This window comes from Pseudonaja textilis, chromosome 7 (genome assembly GCF_049901715.1).
Source record: "Pseudonaja textilis isolate UNSWEBS1 chromosome 7, rPseTex1.2, whole genome shotgun sequence".
Lineage (NCBI taxonomy): Eukaryota > Metazoa > Chordata > Lepidosauria > Squamata > Elapidae > Pseudonaja > Pseudonaja textilis.
The window spans coordinates 56,378,310-56,403,716 of record NC_141996.1 but is presented as its reverse complement, the minus strand read 5'-3'; the positions used below and the strand labels follow the sequence as shown (position 1 = coordinate 56,403,716).

The window sequence follows — 25,407 nt, the reverse complement described above, 5'->3', positions numbered from 1 at the left end:
AGAAGGGATTAATCAGCAAACATCTGACAAGCTGTAATGCCTAATAAACTGAGATTATTTTACATAGGGTTGACCTGGTTTATCAATGAGTTACAAATATACACTTTCCCTACATAAGATGTAGTGAATTTCAGAGTAAGATTTAGTTATATTTCATCAGATTAATGTCCCTCATTTGCTTTCACAAATCCCTTGGAAGGTTATTTGGTAGTATGGCTTTAAATGTTTATTTGCTAAGAAGGAAAGTAAAACTTTGCAAAGGACCATTGAAAATGCTTGCCAGGAAATTACATTCTGGATTGAATTTTTGAGTTGGTCATCCTCCTTTTATTTTTCTGTGAAGGTTTCTGTGGCTGCACAATTATTCTGGATGATGATGCTCCCATTTCAGTAACATTAGATGATACTAAACCAGATGGATCCATACCTGCTCTTATGGGGTAATCCAGCATTTATGTGTTTGGCTACCAAATATGAATAAAGTTGTATCAAATATTTGCTTATATGTGTGAGTCCTAAAAAACTTGAAAGAATCTTGATTTAAAAAAAAAAAGAAACCAGACATGTCGTATCACCTTGATGGTGAATCTATGGCACGTGTACCAGAAGTGGCACACAGAACTACTTCTGCCAGCACGCGAGAGGTTGCCCGGAAGAGCCCCACTGCGCATGCACAGCCTGCCTGACAGCTGATTGTTGGGTATTTGGTGAACATGCATGGGGGCGGGGGGCACGGGAGACTCACATGCATGCACAGAGATGTGCGGCGCAGGGGGGGTCTAGCACACATGCACAGGGGCATGGGGGGACACACGCATTGCCTTCTGGGTGCTACATATTTTTGGCAAAGGAGCTCAAAAAGGTTAGCCACCACTGTCATATCAGTTCCCACATGCATGTTCTCAGTTCTGCCTTTTTTCTTCAGTAATATTAGCTTTTACCACTTCTTGCTGGACTTACTGAACTCTACATAAAACATGTAACAGCTATTTTGCTGCCCCCAAGAAAGTTTTCTAGTTCCATTCCTAACATGCTGCAAAATGATCTTGTGTCATTATTGTGGTATCTAATAGTTTTTCCCTATGGGAAAATTAATAATTTGCTTTCCTTCTATCCTTAATTAGGAATTTTAAAGATGTGGTTAATCTCAGTGGTGGGATTCAAATTTAACAACCAGTTCTCTGCCCTAATGACCAGCTGGGTAGGCATAGCTAGGTGGTCATGTGACTGGCTGGTTTAAATTTCCTTGTTCCAAACTGTAATTAAGCCACTGTACATTGGATTTTGAGGCCATGATAGGGTATATTTAACTGAAATAGATATTGTAGCTTCCAAATATCTGTCTTTGTATCAATGAAGTGAAGAAAAATACATATCAATGAAGTGAAGAAAAATACATATGCTAATGTTACAGTCCTTTCAGAATGAACACTGTCATTTTAAACTCCATGCCAAATAGTATCCCCTTACAGCTCTCTGCTGAGATCATGGTCCCTCAAGAAGGTTGTCTTCTGAAGTCTCTTTATAAATCAAACACACCATTGTCTCCAGATACTGAGCTGCTTCTTGTATGTACTGTAGATTCCCTGTAGATTCTCCCACTTTCTTTCCTTTTTCTTTCATATGCATCCCATACCCACACATGCACAAAGAGATGACCCTGCTTTGCAGCACAAGGTCAGTACTCCATGAAAACTGCTATGCAGAACAGGCCTCCAATAGACCAGATATCAACAAGGAAACTGCTAATATATAGTAACAATGAACCTTGGTTCACAGCTAAACTTAAGCAGCTACATTGTTCGAAAGAGGAAGCCTACAGAAAAGGTGACAGAATGCTATACAACCAGGACAGAAACGTATTAACAAGAGATCAGAGCAGCAAAAAGGAGCTTCCTGAAAAGTTAAGGAATCAGTTTTCAACAAATGAACTAGTAAACATTTGGAAAACTCTTAAAAACATCACTGGCTACAGCAAACCTCCTTCCCAGGCAGAAGGAAATCAACAACTAGCAGATGACCTGAATGTATTTTACTACATGTTTGAAAGGAAACTACAGCCACCTATCTCCACAACCCCCATCTCAAACACACCAACAACAGCCAAGCCTCCTACAACTGACTCCAACCCATTGGATTCACAACCTGTGGTAATCACAGAAAAAAAAGTGCAAGATCTATTTCACAGATAAAAGCCAGGAAAAGCACCAGGGCCAGACAAAATAACTCCTTCTTGCTTAAAAGTCTGTGCTGACCAATTGGCCCCCATCTTCATCTGAATCTTTAATAAATCACTAAAGATGTGCTATGTTCCTTCTTGCTTCAAACGGTCTACTTTCATCCCAGTGCCAAAGAAGCCCTCAACGAGGGAACTGAACGACTACAGACCAGTTGCTCGAACCTCTGTAGTTATGAAAACCTTTGAAAGGCTAGAGCTGTCCCACCTGAAAAACCATCATGGATCTGCTGTTAGATCCCATGCATAGTTTGCATACCGAGCAAATAGATTGACAGATGATGCTGTTAATATGGCTCTGCACTACATCCTACAACACCTTGAATCTCCAAATACCTATGCAAAGGTCCTCTTTATAGACTTCAGTTCAACATTCAATACCATCATTCCGGACATTCTCTAACTAAACTAAACCAACTAGTGGTACCTGAACACACTTGTAAGTGGATCATAAGCTTCCTAACAGACAGGAAGCAGCAGGTGAAGCTAGGCAGAATCACATCTGATACCTGTACAGTAAGCACAGCCCTCCCCCAAGGCTGTGTACTTTCTCCACTTCTCTTCTCCCTATATACCAATGACTACATCTCAAACGATCTATCTGTTAAAATACTGAAGTTTGCAGATGATACAACAGTGATTGATCTCATTCAAGACAATGATGAATCCGCATACAGACAGGGGGTTGTACAACTTACCTCGTGGTGTAACCGGAACAATCTGAAACTGAACACACTCAAAACCATAGAAATGGTGGTAGACTTTAGAAGAAACCCTCCCATACTACCACCTCTTACAATACTAGACAACACAGTATCAACAGTAGAGACCTTCAAATGTCTATGTTCTATCATATCACAAGACCTAAAATAGACACCTAACATCAAAAACATCATCAAAAAAGCACAACAAAGGGCTTCCAGTTTGCCAGGCTTCGGTGACAGCAGGGATTCGCTTTCTCTGCGATCCCTGCTGTGCTAGCCATCTTGGTGCCTCCGATCCTGACGGATCTGGAGGATAGGGCTGCCCTGTTGGGGTAGCTGAAGATAGGGGGGATCCGGACAGGGGTTGAGGGGTATCGCAGACCCCCTCCCCAGCCGGCAATAACCCCCTTTTCTCAAGGCGGTGGAGCGGCAGTCTTAATGGCCGCCATGAAGAAGCTGGCAACTGGATTAAGAATGTGCAGGAGGAAGAAGAAGGAAGTTTTAAAATGAAAGTTTTTCTTGGCTGAACCAGGACTTTAAGGACATATCTAATACCTGGAAAATTACTATTCTTTTTGGATGCTACAGTGTTTCTAATGGAGGTTTTCAGCGGCAAAGGAAAGTGTTGAAAGATAAAGTTACTCTCCCTCCCTTATGGAACTAACAAATGGACATGGAAAATCTGCTCTCTAACAGAAGGTAAAAATTTAAAGCCCTTTGTTACAAGTGGGAAGGGAGAGGCTTGGAAAAAAAAAATTATTCCAAGACTTTGTTGGAGGAGATGCTTTGAAGATAAAGAGATTAGAAGCTAACTGCAAAAAAGATTTAAAATACAGATTGGGTTTTTTTTCCCTAATTGACTTTACCCCAGGAAGAGAAACTGCAAAAGGAAGAAGTTTGTGCTTTGCCTGGACTGTTTGATGACTTTGGGACTTTGGGATTTTGGGGAATTGTTTTAAGTTTGGAAATATTTGATTGGCTTAATAACAAGAAGAGGATACAGAAAAAGAAGAAGAAAAAGTTTATAATGGCTCTACCTCTCGATGAACTAAAAAAACAATATCTAAAAATAAGGAAAGAAGGCAAGGACGCTATGGGAGAAGCCCTTTGTTTTCTAGATATGGCGCTTGCTATGTGTCAGCAAATTAAACAACAGCTGGAAGAAGCGGAGGAAGAAGAAGCCATTTTTAATGAATTAAATAGTGTGATTAAGAAAGAAAGGAGAAAGAGAGGAGGGAAAAGGAAGGGCTTAAGACATAAAAAAATATCTATAAAAGAAAAATAAGATGCAAAAACAATATAATGCCAGAAAGCAAAAGGAAAGAAGAATGCAACAGAAAGGGGAAGCCAAGAAGGCAGAGGTTTGGAGAGGAGTGGGTAAAAAGTCTAGGTGGGCCAAGAAAGAAAGGGAAAGAGGGGGGGGGAAGGTTATAAAGGTATAAAACAAGATGGGAAAAAGAAAATCTTTTTTAGGGACAAAGGGTAATGTATGCTTCTTTTTTAAAAAAAACGGGGGGTGGTGGATTCTGCATAGTACACATGATAGTATTGTAGCAGTTGTATTTGTATTAAAAATAGAAAATTAGAATTTTATAAGATTTAATAAAAGATTAAAATATTAAGGTACAATGTTAAAATGTTTAATAATGAATGATTTTAAGTTTTAATAAAATATTAAAGGAAATGTTTAAAATATTAGTTTAATTATAGAGTTTAATGGGCTAATGTGTTGATTATTATAGATTTATTATTGTAGTATTTGTTTTTGAAATAGTAGAATGTACTAAGCAGAATCAGATTGGGACTTAGGTGTTATTTCAAATTTCAATTTAGGGGTATGATAGAAAGGCATCATACTCTGCTTAGTGATTTCAGGAGAAATTATTTTTTTTCTATATTGGGAATGAGATAGATGTAAATGGAAAAATGGACAAAAGATATAAAAATATTGTCTTAAAGTATGATGAAATATATAAGTGGGGAGGAGTTATATAGAAGATATAGAATGGTAAACAAGATAGGTAATGGTATATAAGAAGACTTCAATTGAAGTCCATACAAAAAGAGGTAATCTGGGGCCAATTTACTTTCTAAAAGGAAGTTTTTTGTGCTTTATGTGTGTGTGTTTAATTGAGAATTAATAAAATCTCGGAGGAAGGCCAGATGAGAACAACTGTAAACAAGCCAGAGGAAAATATAAATGTGATGACTGAATAGCAGATAAACTAGAAAAGAAATGTGATTGAATAAGAGTAAAGAGAAATAATGTGAAATTTGTTAAGGGAATCTACGTGTCTATATGGAAATGGGATAAATTAGAAGAATGTGATATATAATAATGTGTTACCTGCCTTGTAAATATTTATAATGGAAAGAGGTTTTATGTTTTTAATGTTTAATGATGTTTGTTTTGTTTGTTTGTTGTTAAAATCAATAAAATTTGCTTTAAAAAAAAGCACAACAAAGAATGTTCTTTCTGCACCAACTCAGAAAGCTCAAACTGCCCAAGGAGCAGTTCTACAGAGGAATTATTGAGTCTGTAATCTGCACCTCTATAACTGTCTGGTTTGGTTCTGCAACTCAACAGGACAGACACAGACTTCAGAGGATAATTAGGACTGCAGAAAAAACAATTACTACCAACTTGTCTTCCAGTGAGGACCTGTATACTGCACGAGTCATAAAGAGGGCTGTGAAAATATTTACAGACGCCTCACATCCCAGACATTGACTGTTTCAACTCCTATCCTCAAAATGATGCTATAGAGCACTACACACCAGAACAACTAGACACAAGAACAGTTTTTCCCCAAACACTATCACTCTGCTAAACAAATAATTCCCTCAACACTGTCCAACTATTTACAAAGTTTGCACTACCATTACTATTAATCTTCTCATCACTCCTTATCACCCATTCCCTCCCACTTGTGACTGTCTGATTGTAACTTTGTCGCTTATATCCTTATGATTTATATTGACTGTTTCCTAGTATGATTTGATTGCTTATTGTACCCTATGACTATTATTAAGTGTTGCACCTTATGATACTTGACTCTTGACGAATGTATCTTTTCTTTTATGTACACTGAGAGCATTTGCACCAAGACAAATTCCTTGTGTGTCCAATCACACTTGGCCAATAAAGAATTCTATTCTATTCAAGAAGAAAGTCAGCTGAGTCTGGCCAAGCATCAAGTCTTTTCCTCCATTGCTGGCTAAATTGCCATTCCTTTGCTGATTGTGACTGCATGACTCAGAGGTGATTGTGGTGGGAGTGGGGAGTGATTTGCAGAGTCTTGCTGACTTGCCTCCAGTGATTCCGCACAGTCAAGCTGCTGGAGGTTCTCCACTGGTCTTGATCCCAGAATGGGAACAAGAGGTAGAAGTTCAATTAAGAAGCATTGCACCAGACTGCTCCATTGTGAGGCAAGAGGTTCTACCTGTAGATGGTGGTAAAGGCATGGGATGTGCACAGCCCACTATCTTTCTGCAGCTGCTTGGCATAAGTGGGATGGTGCAACTGAAGGATGCCTTCTACTGTGGATTGAATTGATTCTTCTCTTCTTACCTATTTTGACCTGATGTGTTCAAACACAAATAAATCATTTTACCTAGTATCCTGGAAAAATGGAGAGTCTCACTATGCAGTTTGAGAACTCCAGCTATAATGGTTAGCATGTAACTTTCTGCTATAATAAGTAGTTGAATAAGTGCCAGGCAAAAACTAGACTGGTGATATTTTCAAGATACAGTATTTTTTTCTTCAAGCAGTAATATTGTTCATGTGTGTTGCATGGGGATATACATTCATTTATGTATCACTAATGGAAAATTCTTTTTATATTTAGATTTATTCTTGCAAGAAAAGCCTTTAGACTAGCAAACATTGGCAAAGAAGAGAGGTAAGAACCACAGATTTTGGAAGTTTTTTGTCAGAGCGTTTGCAGTGTGACTACTATTATGAGACAACCCAGGAGCAAAACACAGCACACTGTTAGACTTTTAACAGTGGTTTATATACAAGACATATACAGAAATATAGATGGTAGGCAAATACCTTACAAGCAATCAATCTTCTTAACTCTACACGGAGAATTCTGCAATGAAGGCAGGACACAAGGAGAGAGAATATGCCCTCTATAATGTCAGCCTTATATAAGCACCTCTTAAGAGGGTAAAGACTTCTGTGAACCCATTCTTCGTCTTAAAAGGGCAATACTCATGCTATGCTGATTCATCCTTATTGCATCAGCCTTATATTGCATCAATCCTACATTGCATCAGACTTACAGCAGCTGGCAGTTATTAAATCTTATACCTCAACATTTTTCTAATTTAAATATTTGTTTTTCATTCTCTGAGAGTAATTAATTTTGTGTTAATCTACCATTAAAGTATTGTTTTCTACGTTTGTTGCAAGAGAATAACTTTTCATAATAAACTATTAATCCAGGTTTCCAAAACCCAAAACCTAATTCCTAAGGATCAAAATAGATCAAGAGAGGTAAAATGGTGGGAAATTTTGTAAAATTTTGGAGAACCTTAAACCTAACCCTAATCCTAACCCTAATCCTGCATTTTACTACATAACCATAGGGTTATAGTAAAGAGATAGAGGACAAAATGAAATTGTTTCTAATATATTCCTCCCCAAAAGTACTCCAATTCAAGGTGATAGAAAGCCTGCTACTTTTATGTGTGAATTTTGCTGTAGTTTAGAATAAATATTTCTGGAATTATATACTGTATTCTATTGTGGCTTAACTATATTATTTGTTATTCAACTCATTTCTATTCTACCAAATTGAATGCCTTGTGATGTTAGTTTAAAAGATAATTTTGAATTTAAATTTGTTTTAAACATTTTAATTCTTCATGCAGAAAGAGAAAAATCTGTGAATTGTACGCTAAAGTGCTAGGATCAGAAGAAGCTTTACATGTAAGGAAGAAAAACATCTCAAATCGGTGGAGTATTGATTGTTACAATATTATGGTCAGGCCATATGAATTTATAGGATGCATGCACATAATATATTTAATACAGCCTTTTGAAAAAAATCCTGAACTAGTAATGCAGCAATGTTTTTCTCAAGCAGCAGATACACAATAGAAGATGTGGGCCGATAGAGAAGTGTGGGAAGGATTTGAAGTTCATGATGCAGACAAAAAAAATTGAAGCACTGTTTTTTGGGGACAGCCAGAAAGAATAGCTTTTTATTATGAGGTTAACCATTTTGATAATTGAATAAGCCTATTTAGAACAAAAAGTCAGGGCTTAACCAAAGTAGTATGGTGCCTAGAATGTCAGGAGTTTGACAAAAAAATTGTGAGCTTTGGCTAGGCTGCTGAAAATGAGATGTAGCCTTTGGAGATAGCATTTAGGCTCGGAGAGCTATTACATAGCTCTGTCCCTAGACCTAACAGTATATAATCATGCAAACTATGTCAAGGGCTATAATTTTGGAAAATAGCTCTGTTCACTTCCTCCAATCCTACCGAATGTGTTATAAAGTCTTGTGCCAAACTTGGTTATATAAATTGCTCATTCCCCATTGCACAACATAGTCCCATGGTCAGGGGTGGGATTCTACCAGTTCAGACCAGTTGTATAGAACTAGTTGTTATGATTCTGCGCAGTTCTGAGAACCAGCAGATTGTGCCCCTGGCTGGCCTCGCCCCTCCCCTCCCTGCCCAGTCTGTCCTTATTGTGCATGCCCAACATCACTGATTGCATTCTCCTCCACCCAGTCACTCCTTAAGGTATTTCTTTTTTTCCCCTCCTGATGATCAGCTGTATGCCGCCCCAAGGCTCAATTTTTTGCCTTCCTGGGAGCAAAAACATCCCCCAGGAGGCTTCCCTGAGGCCCAGGAGGCCCAAAAATGAAGCATGGAGGGGTTCTGCACCCTCCAGGCTTTTTTTTTTTTTTTTTGCCTTCCTGGGCCCTAGGGAAGCCTTCTGGGAGCAAACATGCCCTCCACAGGAGGCTTCCCGGGGGTGCTGCAAAAAATGGGGGAGGGGGTTGCTGCAAAAAAAAGCCATGCCTACTCAGTCACATGGCCATGCCCACCTAGCCATGCCCACAAAACTGGTTGTTAAAAAATTTGAATCCCACCCCTGGCTGAGGTGTTTAGGAGGTATTTTCTTTGTTACTGGGCTTCAGCAATACATTTTGTAATGTAATGCCTTATGTTTTCCACCATTATACACCTCCATCTCATTTCCTGGAAGTTTGATTTGCTAAGTTGTCAACTTCATTAGTTGACTGCATCTCACATGAGGCACTGCCTAGAGACTAGTAGTCTGAGTCAAAAATGCTCTGATACAGTTTGGGTTAAAACTGCTTCTTGATTGTCCCTGATATTGTCTGGATTCATAGTTCTATGCAAAAAATGATTGTTACTTTGGGTGAATCATCATATTCTATGATGAACAAATCAACTATAGTTTGCCTACTTATCCAAAGAAAACTAAATCCTACAGCAGCATTCCTGGATTTTAAAATACTTAATTTTTTTAAGAATATGAGACATTATATTGTTGAATAAATGTAATATTCATGCCATTTTCAAAGCTATGAATTGTACCAAAATTATATTCTGTCCATAGTAGGGTCCTCACTGTTCCATAAATCTCTGCCTGCTCTCTTTGAGATTCTGTATTTTGCAGTAGAAAAATAACGTTTTTTTTTCTAAAATCCTAAAGCCATTTGTTGGCGTAAAGCAGCTCAGAGCTGAACAAGTACAAGGATATTAGAATTAAACAGTCTGGTGAAATTATATTGGCAGTCTTAGGACAAATATCAAATCTTGCAAATTGCAAGAATTTACAGTTTACAATCATTTACAGTGATTTCATTATGATGGAATCTCTTTGAGTAATTTGAAATAGTTCTTTCCCAATATGATTATATTGGTATTTACAAGATCAGCTGTCAATAAATGTGTCTTCTTGTTCATGTCTCCTTTCTCTTTTGTAACTTACCCCTCCCCCCTCCACAATTCCTCACATTTATGGGAACTCACTAGAATTATCTACTCTTTTTGAACTCAGTGAACAAGACTAGCTTACTTTTAAAATAAATACAGTTTCAGATTACAACAGATGAAATTGTAGGTTGATGATCTGTTTTCAAAATCAAAATACCTTAATGAGTAAAATAACTCTTGCTGGAATTTATTGAATATAACTTCTGATTACTCATCATGGGACTATAATATGTGAAAAGAGTGTGAGTTCTGAAAATTACAGATTCTTTTCTTTAAAAGTCAAAACAATAAACATTATGTTCCAATTCTTGAGGGGAGAAGGCCAAATAAACCTTTTGTTTATTCAGTAGCCAGGAAACATGACAGCTAACTGAGCCAAATTGTTCAGATAGATTCTATCAGCAAGCAGCCTATGAAGTTTAACCTAGTACTTTGATATGAATCTGCTTCTATGTAATCAATATTTAGTAATCCCAATTTTAATCCTGCCAACATTGTTTTGAAAGTTTATTTTATTTCTCATCTTGCTTTATTCTTACAGCCAGTGCATTATGAAGAAAAGAACTGGTGTACAGAACAATATTCTGGAGGCTGTTATGCAGCATATTTTCCACCAGGCATTATGTCCCAATATGGAAGGTAAAACAAAATAATAATGTTCTCTTTTCCTGGCATTGTTCCCCACAGTTTTTAGATATTTGACAAAGTACCAGAACAATGAGCTAATCTTATATTTGAAAGAAAGGTTTATGAAAATACTATATATTTAGCAATAATAAAGTTGCAGCTAGTGCCATCGAATAGAAGAATGAAATGCAAAATCAGGGCTTAACTACAGATTATTATTTTCAGATATGGTCTTGGAATTATGTGGAAGTTGTTCAGATGGTAATGTCTTACCATAGTGTATTATATTTGCTGTTCTGGAAAAATAAAGTGGGAAGGAAGGCAAAATAAACAGATGCTTTACTCCATGCATTCATTTTATTTTCACTAAATTGTGAAAAAGACAGCCTTTGAATGAAATAGATCTTGAAGTTTGAGGAAATATACTTGTCTTCTTAATTCAGGCCTGCCACCATCCCAGATGTAGCTGGGATTAAAAGTTTATTCATAACAGATTCAAGTTGTGGAATAAGTTGTGTAAGTAGCAATGATGGGTAGCAAAGATTTCCCTTCTACTCTTGAAACACTACCATATTGGATGTACAGTTTAGTTAAGCGAGTGAAAAGCACCTCAAAAAATGAAGCACACAAAAAGATGTTGCAAAATGTTTGCAAAAACAAAATTTTACAAAATTCATGGAAGATGTAAGATAGCGCTCGTACCTCTTTTTGTTCATATAAATATATTAGCTACAAGCAGAATTACTATCTCTCTGTTCTATTTGCATTAGCTACAAGCAGAATTATCTCTCTATTTATCTGTTGTTTTCTTTAAAGAGTAATACGTGAACCAGCTGGTAGAATCTACTTTGCTGGTACCGAGACAGCAACCCAATGGTGTGGCTATATGGAAGGAGCTGTGCAGGCTGGAGAGAGAGCTGCTAGAGAGGTAAACAGAACTACTATTAGCCACCTTAATTAAAGACCCAAATAAACTAGGTTTTGAAAGGTGATCTGGGAACTTGGCATTTTCAATATTGCTGCACCAAAGAAAAAGACACTTCAAATTAGAATGACCAAAGAACAATGAAACATATACCATGATACTGTGATACTTTTTTTGGATACACGACTAAAATTCCTAGGACAAAGCATTTTTCAGGTCTACCTTAATTTTTCAGTCAGTAAGCCTGAAATTTTCATTAGTAAGCCTGAATAAACGGAATAATATGAAGTGGGTATTTAATTTAAAGCTTTGCAATGTTCTATATCACTAATTTTCTACAAAAATATGTATAGCATTAATAAATGGAAGATAGTTCATGTATTTCATGAATAAGGCAAACTTGAAGTTATCACAGCAAAACTGCCAAGTCTGAGTGCTGACATTCTGAAAACTGAAACTGAAATGCTCTGGAATCAGTCACTTCTCATCAAAGGGGTATCAGATCTTTTACGCATAACCTTCTTGCATAAAAGAAAAGGAGTAGCCCTCAGTATTAACAAAACAGTATCAAATTGTACATTCCATAGACAAATGGTCTCTTGGTAGGTTATTTTAATCTTTTCCATTCCAACTGCATGATGTGTATGATATAAAAAGGATTACTGGAATATAATTTTTTTCTTCCAGATATTGTACAGCATGGGAAAAATTTCAAAGAATGAAATTTGGGTAACAGAACCAGAATCAAAGGCAAGTGTCCTCATATTTGATCTCCTAAGAACTCTGGATACTTGTCTATATATATTGCCTGTGTACTGGACTGTATCACTCTCCTGTTTTAAGCCTAGTGGAAGATGAAATTGACAAATAAAAATTTACTATGGACTTAAGAACAAAATGATTAGCCCAGTTTGTTGAGAATATGTTTAACAAATGCATTTCTTATCAGCAGGTATATGCACAGTTGAAAAATATTTGATATTTCTTGTAGCATTTTACTTCTTCCACCATCTCACACATACATAGAAAATTATAATTCATATAGCTTGAAGTAACTCTAAGTGTTGCAACTTAGTGCACGTGCTTTATAATGGTAAAATGGAGAGTAGATATACCATAGAAACTGAATTGGTTTTTCATCCTAGATTTTAGATCCATTGCTGCTACTAATACGAAGCTTCCTCACATGTGCTTTTAATAGATGGAGACAGTTCTACTAAAGAAATTTATAAGTTAGTTTGTTTAAAATAACAAAATCTGTTTTCCCCTTCCTTCCTCTGACTATATTTGTACACATGAATATCTAAGTTCAAGGCAGGACTACTTTGTCTTTTTCCTGCACTGCTTTTCATAGTGCCCATCTGTACCTGTATTCCCACTATATATATTTCACTATATATATTCTTGCTTGTAAGTTTTTTTATGTTCTCCCTGGTCATGCTCCTTTTTGTCTCTTTCATTGTCTTTGTTTTAAAATTGAAGAAACAAAATAAAAACTAAAAAGTGTTCGAACAAGAAAAGGGGAGGGGGAATGGAAACTGAAATCACATAAATGCGATATATTTTATGTGTTAACCAAATTTATAAAGCTGTTCAGCTCATCAAAAGCTACAGTTGGTAGCATATAACAATCAGATAAAAATCACAGATATTAAGACAACAGAAACAAAAAATAATATTATCTACAATAGGAAATAATTAGTATTAAAAAACCAAATGTATAAACTCCTTGGTAAAGATAGAATAAAAACGGCCACCTCAGCAATGGAGCTATATAAGCGTAGTTCTGGTTCCCTGGGAGTTCCAGGCCTCATAACCAGATCTTGAGAGCCTTCTGAGATGTCAAAAGGGATGGAACTATTCTAATTTTGGGAGGACTTGTGTTTCATAAGGTGGGTGTCATGGCAGAGAAAGCACATCTCCTGTGGATCCCTGGCTGATTGTATTGGGCAGTTGAAATAACTGGGGAAAGATAGTCCCTCAGAAAGCATGCCCCTCTGCCATGAAGGGCTTTAAAGTTTAAAACCAGCACCTTGAATTGGACCCAGAAGCAAACTGGCAATCAATGCAGTGTGTGGAGCAGAGATGTAGCACACATTGTTCTAGGAACAAACATAACTTGCTGTGTCATTGCACTCTGCACTAGCTAAAGCTTTCATATACTCTTCAAGGGCAGCCCATGTAGATTGTGAAGCTATAGTTCAACGAAAAATATAAGCATTTTAATCATCCATATGAAGTATTACTTTACAGAATACTTTACAGTATTACATTTGTACATACCAAGGTGATTATTAGGTCAATATTCCTGATGCTTGGAATAATAATGGTAACTAAGTGAATGTGTGATTAAGAAAGAGACACACAGAAAGAGAGAGACATTGTGAAGACCATCTAATTTAAATAAAGTTCTCTTATTCTCTTTCAACTCTGCCAGTATGACTCTCACTTTGGTGTGTGTTGTGAGGCACACAAAATTTGGTTGTAAGTGCACACATTGTTTGGAAAATGATTTTATTATTGCCATGTATTATCATATTTGCAAACAGTTGCTAAATGAGGTAGCCAATAGACGAGCTGTGGCTGCAATAAACCCAATTAATAGAAAATGTATATATTTATATTTATCTGTAGGATTCTAAAGCTCAATGGTTTTTTTGGGTTTTTTTATGATGGTCCAAGCTATTTGCCATACTTATAAATATGATTCAGTGAAATGTTCATTTTAATTTTATCAGTGTTTTGCATTAATAAAGCAATAGGAATTGAGAACCAACTATTTTAGGGAGCATCAGTTCAGAAATGGACAATAGATGCTCAACTGCATTTATGCACTTTCTGAAAAAAGAATATCTAAGTATGTGTTTTCATAAATTAAATACCACTGAATAGAGGTAGTGTAGCTTCCTGATAAAACTGCACTATGCTGCAGCTTCAGGCTACTCAGATGGCCATGCTCTAACAATTACTGTGATATGTTTCATCCTAGGAGGTTCCAGCACTTCCAATTACCACTACATTTTGGGAGAGAAATTTGCCATCTGTTCATGGGCTGCTATTCTTTCTTGGATGGTCTACTTTCATCACCTCATTGGCTACAACGGGATTCTTTGCCTACAAGAAGGGGCTTCTTTCCCGATAATGTATCTGACCCAAAATTTTCCATTTATTTCCTTCATGCTATGAATGTTGTTGCTGAAAAAAGAAAGCCATCTTTCATGCCATTTGGAACAATTGGGTTAACACATCCCAGCCAATTTAATTCATCTTCCTTTAAAACACAAAGGGAGGCCTCTTTTCATTCCCCAGTGACTTCCTGCTTAAAAGTTGGTGACTCCTCATCATATCTTTCTGTGTAATATATACTGTAATGAGAAGAAAGCAGGCTTGTCATAGTCATTGGAAAACTTCCACTTGTCTTTATGTTTTCAAAATTTTATGAACAAAGTGATTGCTGAGCTTTACTCCAACTCCTTCCCAGTCTCTACCCTCTGGTTGTGTTGAACTGCATTCTGTGCTTTTGGACTTTAAGGGAGAAATGCAGCCAGCACATCCTTCAGGCACTAGAGGTAAGGGTGGGGAATGTGTAGGTACTCTGTAGCTTATTAAACTATCTTCATATTCTGTGATGGGTCTGCTAAATTTCATGCGATGCTGTTTAAAAATGTAAATGCTGCAAAAAGAACTTTGCTTGCTTCATGCTAGGATTACATTCCCTCAAACTCTTGTATAAAACCTTGTATACATAATATGAAAAAGGCAGTTGTGGGCAGTTAAATTCTGCAATCCAAATACATTGACAAATATTATCATACATTTCTATAACCTCCTTCTTTGGCAGTAAATAACTCAAATATGTTTTCTCTATCTTGTCTGTACCTGGATTTCTAATGTCTGTGAGTATTACGACAGATGAAGATACTGAATGCATCATGGCACTATGAATATTATCAGGATTCTTCCTTACGTTGCATCCAATAGAGCAGGGGTGTCAAATTCAAGACCTGTGGGCCTTTCACTGTGACCGCCATGCCCCTGTGTGGGAAAGCCATGCTGCCAATCTCTCCCCCTCCCCTCATCCCTTCCTAAGTGCAGAGGAAGGAAGATGGGAAGGAAACGGAATGGACCTTTAGGCCATGGGGCTTCTGCCTGCCAGGTGCGAAGGGTGATAGGTGATCACCGGGATTGTGGGGGGATGCAGCACGCAAGTGGCAGGTGGCATGCGGTTTCTGGCATTGCAGGGGGGGAGGGCAGAAGCAGAACTGCCCTCTTGGCATCAGGTGTGGAGTCAGTCCAGGTGTGGAGACAATGGAAGGGAGGGCGGACAAAAAGGGAAGCTGCTGCTCCGCAGCTTTTGTTTTTAAGGACAGAGGCATCCCATTTTGATCCCTCCCCCATCGTTGCCTCTGCGTGGCTCACTAGTCACTTCTCCTAGATACCCCATGCATGTGTTTGTGTATGTGGGGTCTGGGAGAAGTGAGGCAGAGGCCTGTCAGTCACAGAGGGAATGATGGGAGAGGGGTCAACATGGGAAGCCTCTGGCAGCTCTATCATTCCCTCTGCAACTGACCAGCCTCTGCCTCTCTTTCCCAGACCCATGGTGTGTGTGTGTGAGTGAGTGAGTGTGCGCCCTGCACCCTGAACAGAGACTTTTTGCAATGGCAGGCTGCAAACTAATGAAAGCTGTCTTTTGGGAGTGCTCACTTCTTTTTCTCACCTATTATTTTTCTCACGTTTTCTCACCTTCAATGGTGTGTGCGCAACATACTGTGGACTGCATATCCCCTCCCCCAATCTGCTGCCCATTGCATTGCACCCTGCCCCCACCCAGTTCTTGCCCCCAGCCACATGGAAGGCTGCAAGAAGCTCCTATCCCGCTTTCTCTTCTCCCATTCTTTTCTTCCCCAATATTACTGTGCGGGGCTGCAAGGGGGGGAGGTTACCATGCACATGTGCATGCATCTCACACACACACGCATGTGCACAGGGGGGCTGACAGGCCTCTGTGTGGCTCTCAGTTCAACTCTCCCAGACACCCCCATCTGTCAGGCGCAGAGGCAACAGCAGGGAGGAGGGGTCAAAAGAGCAGCAGCAGCCTCAAGGAGGAGGTAAGTTCAGCCTGGTGGCCTGTTGGGGAAGGCTAGGCAAGGCTGGGCATTTATCTTCTGCCCAAGGCTCCGGGCAGCCTGCACTGCCACCCAGGGGTCCTCCCCTTGGCCTGAGGGGGATGATAAGGCTGCTCTGGTAGACAAGAGTTTGCACTCGCCCTGGTCTCACCTTCCCCTGCTGGAGAAAATGGATCCCCCCACAGGTGCCCCCAGCCATGAGTAATGTCAAGCTGGCCACACCACGGCCATGGTCACTCAGCCCCCCATGGTCAACCACAAGCCTGATGTGGCCCTCAATGAAATTAAGTTTGACACCCTTGCAATAGAGCAACCCAGGTTAAAGGTTTGCCCTAATGCCAAGGACCCATCATGGCATGAGATAACAGTTAATCAGAGTTGGAAGGGACCTTGTAGGTCATCTAGTCCAACCCCCTGCCCAAGCAGGAGACGCTACACCATTTCTGACAGATTGGAGTCCAATCTCTTCTTGACAGTCTCAAGTGACGGCACTTTCACAATTTCTGAGGGCAAGCTGTTCCATTGGTTGATCGTTCTCACTGTCAGAAAGTTTCTCCTTATTTCCAGGTTAAATCTTTCCTTGTTCAGTTTCCATCCATTATTCCTTGTCTGGACTTCGGGTGCTTTAGAAAATAGCTTGTCCCCTTCCTCTCTGTGGCAGCCCCTCAAGTATTGGAAGACTGTTATCATGTCTCCCCTGGTCCTTCTCTTCACCAGACTAGCCAAGCCCAATTCCTGTAACTGTTCTTTGTCTCGTCTCCTAATCATACTGGTTGCTCTTCTCTGCACTTTTTCTAGAGTCTCAACACCTTTTTTATAGTGTGGTGACCAAAACTGGATGCAGTACTCTAGGTGTGGCCTTACTAAGGCTTTATAGAGTGGTATTAGTACCTCACGTGATCTTGATTGTATCCCTTTGTTAATGCAATTTAGGATTGCATTAGCTTTTTTGGCTGCTGCTGCACACTGCTGGCTCACATTTAGCTGGTTGTCCAATAAGACTCCAAGATCCCTCTCACAGTTACTGCTATTAAGCCTGGTTTCATCCAGTCTATATGTGTACTTTTGGTTTTTCTTGCCTAAGTGTAGCACTTTACACTGAATTTCATTTTGTTAAATATGGCCTAGTCTGTCTAGTCTGTGTTCTAGTCTGTGAAGATCCATCTGGATCTTGAGCCTATCTTCTAGGATGTTAGCTATTCCTGCCAGCTTAGTATCATCTGCAAATTTGGTAAGTTCCCCTTCTTTCCCTCATCTATGTTGTTAATGAAGATATTGAAGAGTACTGGGCCTAAAATGGAACCTTGTGGCACCCCACTGCTTACTTCCCTCCATGTAGACTTAGACCCAAATAGTTGAGTATGGTTTGTCAGCCAGTTGTGAATCCATCTGATAGTGGTACTATCTATCCCACTTTTTTCTAGCTTACCATAAAGTAGGTTGTGGTCTACTTTGTCGAATTCCTTGCTGAAATCTAAGTATATTATGTCCACAATAATAGGTCCAATTTTGTTTCCAGAATTATTTTCCCTTTTATTTTCTGTAAGTGGTTTCGACCAGTTGTTGGCACCCATTTCATGCATGGCAGTAATAGTAGCTATTACAAGTACAGAAATAAGTGGGAGAAAGGATGCACAAACAAAACATGATATAATATGTCCAACTTTGTTTCCAGAATTACTTCCCCTTTTTTGTGTATAAAGGGTTTAGATTGTTACCATGTGTGAAATGGGGTTGATGCCCATTTCATCAACAGCAACACCTATCGCTATTACAACTATGGAAGTAAGTGGGAGAAATAATACAAAAATAGAACAATGTGTAAATGCAAGAATGGGGGCAGAAAAGAGTTTTGCCAAGAAAATATCCAGTTTTGGCAGGGAGACAAGTCAGCATGTTTCCAGACCTTTGGCACAAATGAACAATGCTGGCACAAATCACATGAAAGTGATTTATTTATTTGTTTCTTTGTTTATTTACATAGAGTGAATTCCTGGATGACAATGATCACTTTCATACTACCAGCTATCTATTCTTTATCATTAAAGACATATAAAAATAGGGAAAAAATAACAAAAGTGAAAAAGTAAACACTAATTGATTTTAATCAGAGAGTTGGAAAAATAAAAATAAACATTGGGTGCAGTAGAATAAAAGACATTTAGAAGAATGCAAGTAATGACCACTGGCCATTCATGGGATTGAAGACAAATTTCTAGTCTCTCAAGAATACAAGTTTTCACTTTCATATTTCTAGCAACCTCATTTTCCCAGTTGAAGATCTTATATTTATATTCATTTGATAAATGCATGTCCAGCGTTATGTTTTGGATACACACACACCATGTATCTTATTTTTTCTGTTTGCGTGATTGGTTTGGTTTGGTTTGACATGAAATGTGTGATTCCATCTACTATGGTTTGTAAACTATATCTTATGACTTTTTGTAATATATATTTTTTACTCTATTCTGGTTGATTCAATAAGCCACGAAAAAAGCAATTATTTCTATAGGGCAATACGTGTGAATTTAGTCATTTCTTCACAAGTGTGAAAGAAGATATTTGCAGCAGGAAATCTAATGGCAGATCTCTACACACACATGTATATTCCACTTTCAAATAGCTATATTCACATTCAACTCTTTTGGCAAGACAATCAGTGAGACAAGTGGCCAAAAATTTTCTTGTATCATTCATCATAGCCAAATAAATATACAAAAGCAAAGCACAAGAAAGTGATAATGTTTATTCTTTTGAGTGTGAGTTAAAAAACATCACGCTGCCAGATAAAAATATATATAAACACATATTTAATAGGAAAATGAACACTATGGATTTCATGAACACAATCACCACAGAGGCACTTTTAGAAGAACAGCACAATTATATAAGGCACAATCACAAAATCCATATCTTGCAATATCACTTTAATTTTACAAAAGGCAAACATGACATTAATCAAGATAGCAACTGTCTCAACAACTGTTTAGGACACAAGGTGTTTCATTAAAAAAAATTAAACTCCTATTTTGAATATTTTTTTAAATTTCCTCTGGAATGGCAACATTACAGAAGAAAATTTTAGAGAAGAGACGCTGGAAGGAACATTACATTTAGTCAATTGTAAAATTTACTTAATGGGAAATTGTAACTTTTAATTGCACTGTTTAAAATTGCAAAGGCAACTGCTTTGTCTTCTGTGAATTAGCTTTTGCAGTACAGTTTAAATACCTGAAGATTTCTCTTTCTTAGAATAAATATTTACTTTTATCATTTAAAAAATGGGTCTTCAGTTTTAGAAACCTGCTTCTTCATACGCTATGGATACAAGTGAAAGGTTTTACCCAATTTTTTCTTACAGTGTGGGCTGTGAGCACTTTCTTTGAATAGAGAAAAAGAGACTTGGCAGAAATTAAATATGCTAATTTCTTGGTGCGTATTTTGACCCATACATATCCAAATTAGGATACCAGTATATAGTAAAAGTGGCTTTTAAAATTATCATTTGTATGTGACTTATAGTCAATGTATGCATTTATATGTGAAGCACATGATTTGACTCACTCAAGAACTGTTGGCTTCAATACTCTGTAGAGGGGTTTTGTTTGCTGTCCACACTTCAACGTAAAAAAATGTTTGCACACTGACCCACCAAGACCTATCAAAATGATGATTCGGCAGTCAAATGGAGACCAGCATCCTGATCAAAAATATATAGATGTAATCCCATTTATTTTAAAATAAATTACAACAGCATATATTGTGCCTTTACTGACTCAATGAAGTTTTAAAAACACATTTCCAATAATATTTGCCAAAGAATAGTCACTTACTAAAATATTATTTAAATTATTCCTTATGTTAATTGCCATTAATAGGTTATTTAGAAGAGGTTATTGTTCTTAGTTTGAAAAGATAACTCTATTCTGCCTTTTCTGTGAACTTTCTGAAAACGTCTAGTTAGCCAATTCACATCAAGAGACTGCTTGACTAAATGAGCCTTCTGGAGATCTAACAATTCTTACACTTTTTTCAATAAACAAGATTTATAGATGAAACTAAATACTTTGTTCAAAAATGTTTTATCATAAGTGAACAAAATAGCTCAGAATCCACCGTTGGACTAATACAGTAGGACTGTTTATTTTACTTAAAATAAATCCTGAAAGTTGTGGAAAGGAGAAAATTGGGATAATGTTTTACTGATCCAAGTAGGATAGATGTTTCTAGCCTATTTTATTCTTGTTTCCAAAATTTCCATGAAACTTTGCTGCGATATATAGTTTAAGAGTTCAGTTACATTGCAAGGAGAATAATGCCATTGTGACAATTATCAAAACCAGGAACAAGAATTAAAACCTCTCGTTTTACTGAATGCAGTATCTCAATGTGGCCTTACTAAGGCTTTATAAAGTGGTACTAATACTTTGTGTAATTTTGATTCTATGCCTCTTAACTTTTTTGGCTGCTGCCACACTCTGCTGACTCATATTTAAGTGATTGTCTAACTAGGACTCCAAAGTCCATTTCATGTAACATTTATGTCATCTGTTACATGTAACATTTCATGTAACAGATCTGGGAGAATACTGTGTGTGAGACTTTGGAAAACTTCTTCTAGTGAGAACATACCATGGGGATAGCTCAAGCTCCTCCAGCCTGGATAATTCTTGAAATTCCCAGATTCCAGCCATCTTCTAAAGTTACTGTTACTGCTCAAGCCATAAAGGGCATAAGGCTATAAAAAGCTAGAATGTTATTTTTATTACATGGTAACAGACAGCGCTTGTTCTTTTTTCAGACTGAGAAGTAAACATGGGACCCAGACGAATTCTGACCTTCTATATCTACAACCAGCATATTAAAACCACCTCACTGAAATTAAGAGGTTTCTTCCTTACTCCCAACCCCAAGTGAAAAATTGATTTTCTTAAATTTCTTGAGTCCTGTTCTTATATTATGCTACCTATTAAATGAAGACTTTAGTGTGACCCTGAGAAGGTACACTTTTATTAAATATGTTTCAGTATAATGTCCGATTGTAGCATCTGATGACTAGAATACTTAATTTAAAAATACTAAACAGTGCAATTCCAAGTATCTTCATTCAGAATGAGATCCATTTCAATGAAATTTGCTTTGTATGAAATTGGCCCCTCAGATGCAGTCATCTGAGAAGGGCAATCCAAGAAGAGTCAAATAGAAAGAGGGCAAATATACCTTAGAGTTTTTGTTATATGTAAATCGCTTCATTGACATAAATCTATCTCTAGCATTATAGCCAAAAACGTTTTTTCTAGAAATAAAATCAACTTCTCTCTCTCTCTCTCTCTCAAGGACTCCCAGGATCAGACTACTACATTAGCAAATAGCTATTGGAACAAGGAAAAAGAATAAGTTCACTTTCTGCCACCATCTTTTCATTAATTTGTATGTTAAGAAATCAGCAAGGAACTATTATATCACTTCCGACTCCATATAGGATTGCTTCATTATCTTATTAAAACCCAACATTTAAACATTTTTATCATATCTTCCATCAATAAAGTCTGATATAAAAATAGTATACCAGTCCTGAACAGAATGATTAACTATTTTTGCTGAAGGCAAAGTGTCAGATATTAAGCTGGAACTCAGTAAATGTTTTGCAGACTTAATTCATAAGCCACAGAGTTGGGAGGTAGAGAGATCTGCTTGTTCTCTCCTTTAAAAAGCTGCTCTTGATACTTGAAAGAACATAGGAAGAGTCTCCAATAAAGTCAACTGACAAGGTGTTAGAAAGGGAAAGCTAATGAGAAAAAGAATTTTATCTACATGAAATTGGATCCTGGGGAGAATCCTGGAATCTTCTTTTCTTTGTAATCACAAAAGGCTCACAAAATTATGAAATAGTAAGAATAATTAACAAACAACAGCAGTAGAAGGCATACATTATGCTCCTTTGTTTGTGGTATTGTATATCAGTAAAAAATATTATACAGCACACTTTTTAGAAATTATGGAGCTGTTACTAGGTTAGGAATGTGCAAAATTTGGATTCTCTGAGTCAAAAAGAAAGATAACTACTTCTGGGTTGCAGCTTATTCGGACTTTTAACCCTTTAAGCAGCAGTCCTGACCCTGAAAAAGACTGAAAAGATCCTGCAAACAGTATACCCAAACTTTACAAGAGGTTACTCACTTTCCAAAGGAGAAAACCAACATTCTTAATTTCCTATTAATTTCTATGGTTAACTAACCCATTATTTAAGAAATCTGCCCCATTTTCTGCTGCTGAATGAATAATGGCCTTAGGGCCTTTTCCTCTAGTGGATGTTTTCACCACCCACTTGAATATCATCAGATGAGGTATGAGCCAATACATGATATTAAGAAATCCTTTCTATCAAAATACATTGTCAACTGAGAAATGAAGGGGATCTCATCCAAAAGCAGTTTAGAAGCAGAAAATGGGGGAAAACATTCTATTACTATGGCTAAACAGTTTTCAAAATTACATCTCTTTATGTCTGTCACTCCTTAAGCAAGATTTAGGTCTGATTGTATTTTTAAGAAGGATATTATAATCCTGAGTAAAAGTATTCAAATGTTTAAAAAGCCAAAAAATAAGATATGCAAGCAGTCTTCACTTAACCACCACATCCAATCCTGGAATTTTGGTTATAAGTTGTTGCAATCATAATGATATGATAGTGTCACCTAACTCAATTTTATGATGTTTTTATGACAGTCTCATAAAGTGAGGCATTATAGTTATTTATCAGCAAAAAGTCAGAAATCTGCAAAAACATCACAAACTCTGGTTATGTGACTGCAGGGCACTGCAACTGATCATATATGTGAGCTGATTACCAAATGCCTGAAATGCAATCACGATTGTACGTGTGTGCATGTGTGTGTAGCAGTGCTAATTTCAAAGATAGCTTGTAAGTAACATTTTTGGGTGTTTGCTTTTTGCTGCCTATCTGACTTCCTTTAGGACCCAACTGGTGCCATGGCCATCTGCTGCACATTTGTGCTGCCATTTTTTTTCTTTCGAGTTGATTTTTTTTCTTCAGCTCCTGAAGATAAATAAGCTGCAAAAAGATTTTCTTTACCTGCTTTCTTCCCTATCTATAATATTCTTCAGCCTGGCAATCACTCAGTCGGACATAAATGTGGTCGGACAAAAGAATGAATGAATAGCTTGAGGACTACCTGTAATTGGATTCTAGGCAACTATATTATTTTCATAGCAGCCAAATTGTGTAGTGCCTTTGGAAACAGATGTTGGACTCTATCATAAGATCCAAGACACCTTGAACTAATAGACAGAATAAACAGAATTGCAATCAACAGTCTAAATCAGTGGTCCCCAACCTTTGTAGCCACAGCCTAGCTGGGAGTGGGGAGAGGGGAACCAGGCCATTCAAGTGGCGGGCCAGCATACACGCACATGCATGCATAGCTTGGCTTGTGCAAGTTGAGCTGCATGTATGTGTGGGCTGACACCACTCAGGCGAGTCAAGCTGTATGTGCACGTATGTGCTGGCCACTGGTCATGCAGCCCAGTTCCAAATAGGCCACAGCCCAGTAGTGGACTGCAGCCCAGAGTTTGAGGACCCCTAGTCTAAATGAGAGGGAAATGATTGTGTTAATGTATATAAATTTGCAGACCAAATTGTATAGTTTCCTATTAGCACATCTGTTTTCAGTCTCACACTAAGAGATCCTTTTTATAGGCAAAGAACCCAGCTGCAGCCACTGATGTAAAGAAAATAGAGAACCCCATCAATTTCAGTAGTCCAGGAACAGAAGGCAAGTTTCTTTCCCAAAATGTTGTAGTTATTGGCAGGGCTGGCACATCCTGGATGGAAGAACATTCACAATTAATGGAGGTTCTTTTTTTCAGGATTGAGTACCAGAAAACAACAACAAAACACAGCTTTCTTATGTTAAACTATTACAGTTTTCTAATATTGTTGGAGTAGGAATGATTAAAGTACAGTGGTCCACATTTTTCAAGCAGAATACTATCCAGCAGGGGTGGGATTCACATTTTTTAAGAACTGGTTTCTGTGGGCATGGCTTGGTGGGCGTGGCTTGGTGGTCATGTGACTGGGTGGGTCAAAAGAGAGAAAGTCACTTTAACAGGGCTGTGCTGTTTCAAAGCATCCTCCAAAGCTGTGTCTAGTGCCAGGGTTTGTGGTCCTTCCTCTCTTTTTTCCCTCCCTCCCTCCATCCCTCCCTCCCTCTATCCATCTGTCCATCCATCCATATCTCGTTCAATTTCCTTTCCCTTCCTTCTTTCTCCCTTCCCTTTCTTTCTTTCTTTCTTTCTTTCTTTCTTTCTTTCTTTCTTTCTTTCTTTCTTTCTTTCTTTCTTTCTTTCTTTTTCCCATCCCTCCCTCTTTCTTTTCTTCTTCCTTTTGAAAGAGAAAGAAGAAAGAAAGAAAGAGAGAGAGAGAGAGAGAGAGCTACCAAGCATTTCTATGCTATTCATGGTGTATTTTCAGCTGGAACCTTTCTCTACTTAAATCTTGGTACAATACCCAGATATTTAAAGCCATTAAACATTTTGGATTAATCTTGAAACTTTTTGCATTCTTGTAAACAGAAATAATTTTGTTTTAACATATCTGGCTTCAATTCCAAAGCTACTTTTTATGAAGACCAAGTATGAAATGGAGATTGGAAACAAAGCAAAGGTTAACCTTCTCATTCTTTCTAACCCTTTCTAAATATCAAGCAGAAGTGAGCCTTTCTACTTGCCATTTTATTACAAAGAATTTACCACCATCTTCAAATTAGAATTGCC

At 37.7% G+C, this 25,407-nt stretch overlaps 2 protein-coding genes across 2 annotated transcripts in view; one reads left to right on the top strand and one right to left on the bottom strand.

Annotated features, from left to right (window-relative positions):
• Positions 1–15,340, top strand: part of LOC113444730 (amine oxidase [flavin-containing] A-like) — a 65,324-nt gene extending 49,984 nt beyond the window's left edge. The window contains exons 9-15 of the mRNA XM_026713591.2: positions 344–440; positions 6,792–6,845; positions 7,825–7,882; positions 10,472–10,569; positions 11,374–11,485; positions 12,170–12,232; positions 14,472–15,340. Of these exons, the coding sequence (XP_026569376.1) occupies positions 344–440; positions 6,792–6,845; positions 7,825–7,882; positions 10,472–10,569; positions 11,374–11,485; positions 12,170–12,232; positions 14,472–14,624 (635 nt within the window). The 3' untranslated portion in view covers positions 14,625–15,340. The remainder of the gene's footprint in view (positions 1–343; positions 441–6,791; positions 6,846–7,824; positions 7,883–10,471; positions 10,570–11,373; positions 11,486–12,169; positions 12,233–14,471) is intronic.
• A 3,997-nt stretch (positions 15,341–19,337) lies between these two features.
• LOC113444733 (amine oxidase [flavin-containing] B-like) overlaps positions 19,338–25,407 on the bottom strand; it is a 107,374-nt gene continuing 101,304 nt past the window's right edge. Inside the window, exon 15 of the mRNA XM_087937710.1 lies at positions 19,338–24,456. Coding sequence (XP_087793836.1) covers positions 24,307–24,456 — 150 coding nt within the window. The 3' untranslated portion in view covers positions 19,338–24,306. The remainder of the gene's footprint in view (positions 24,457–25,407) is intronic.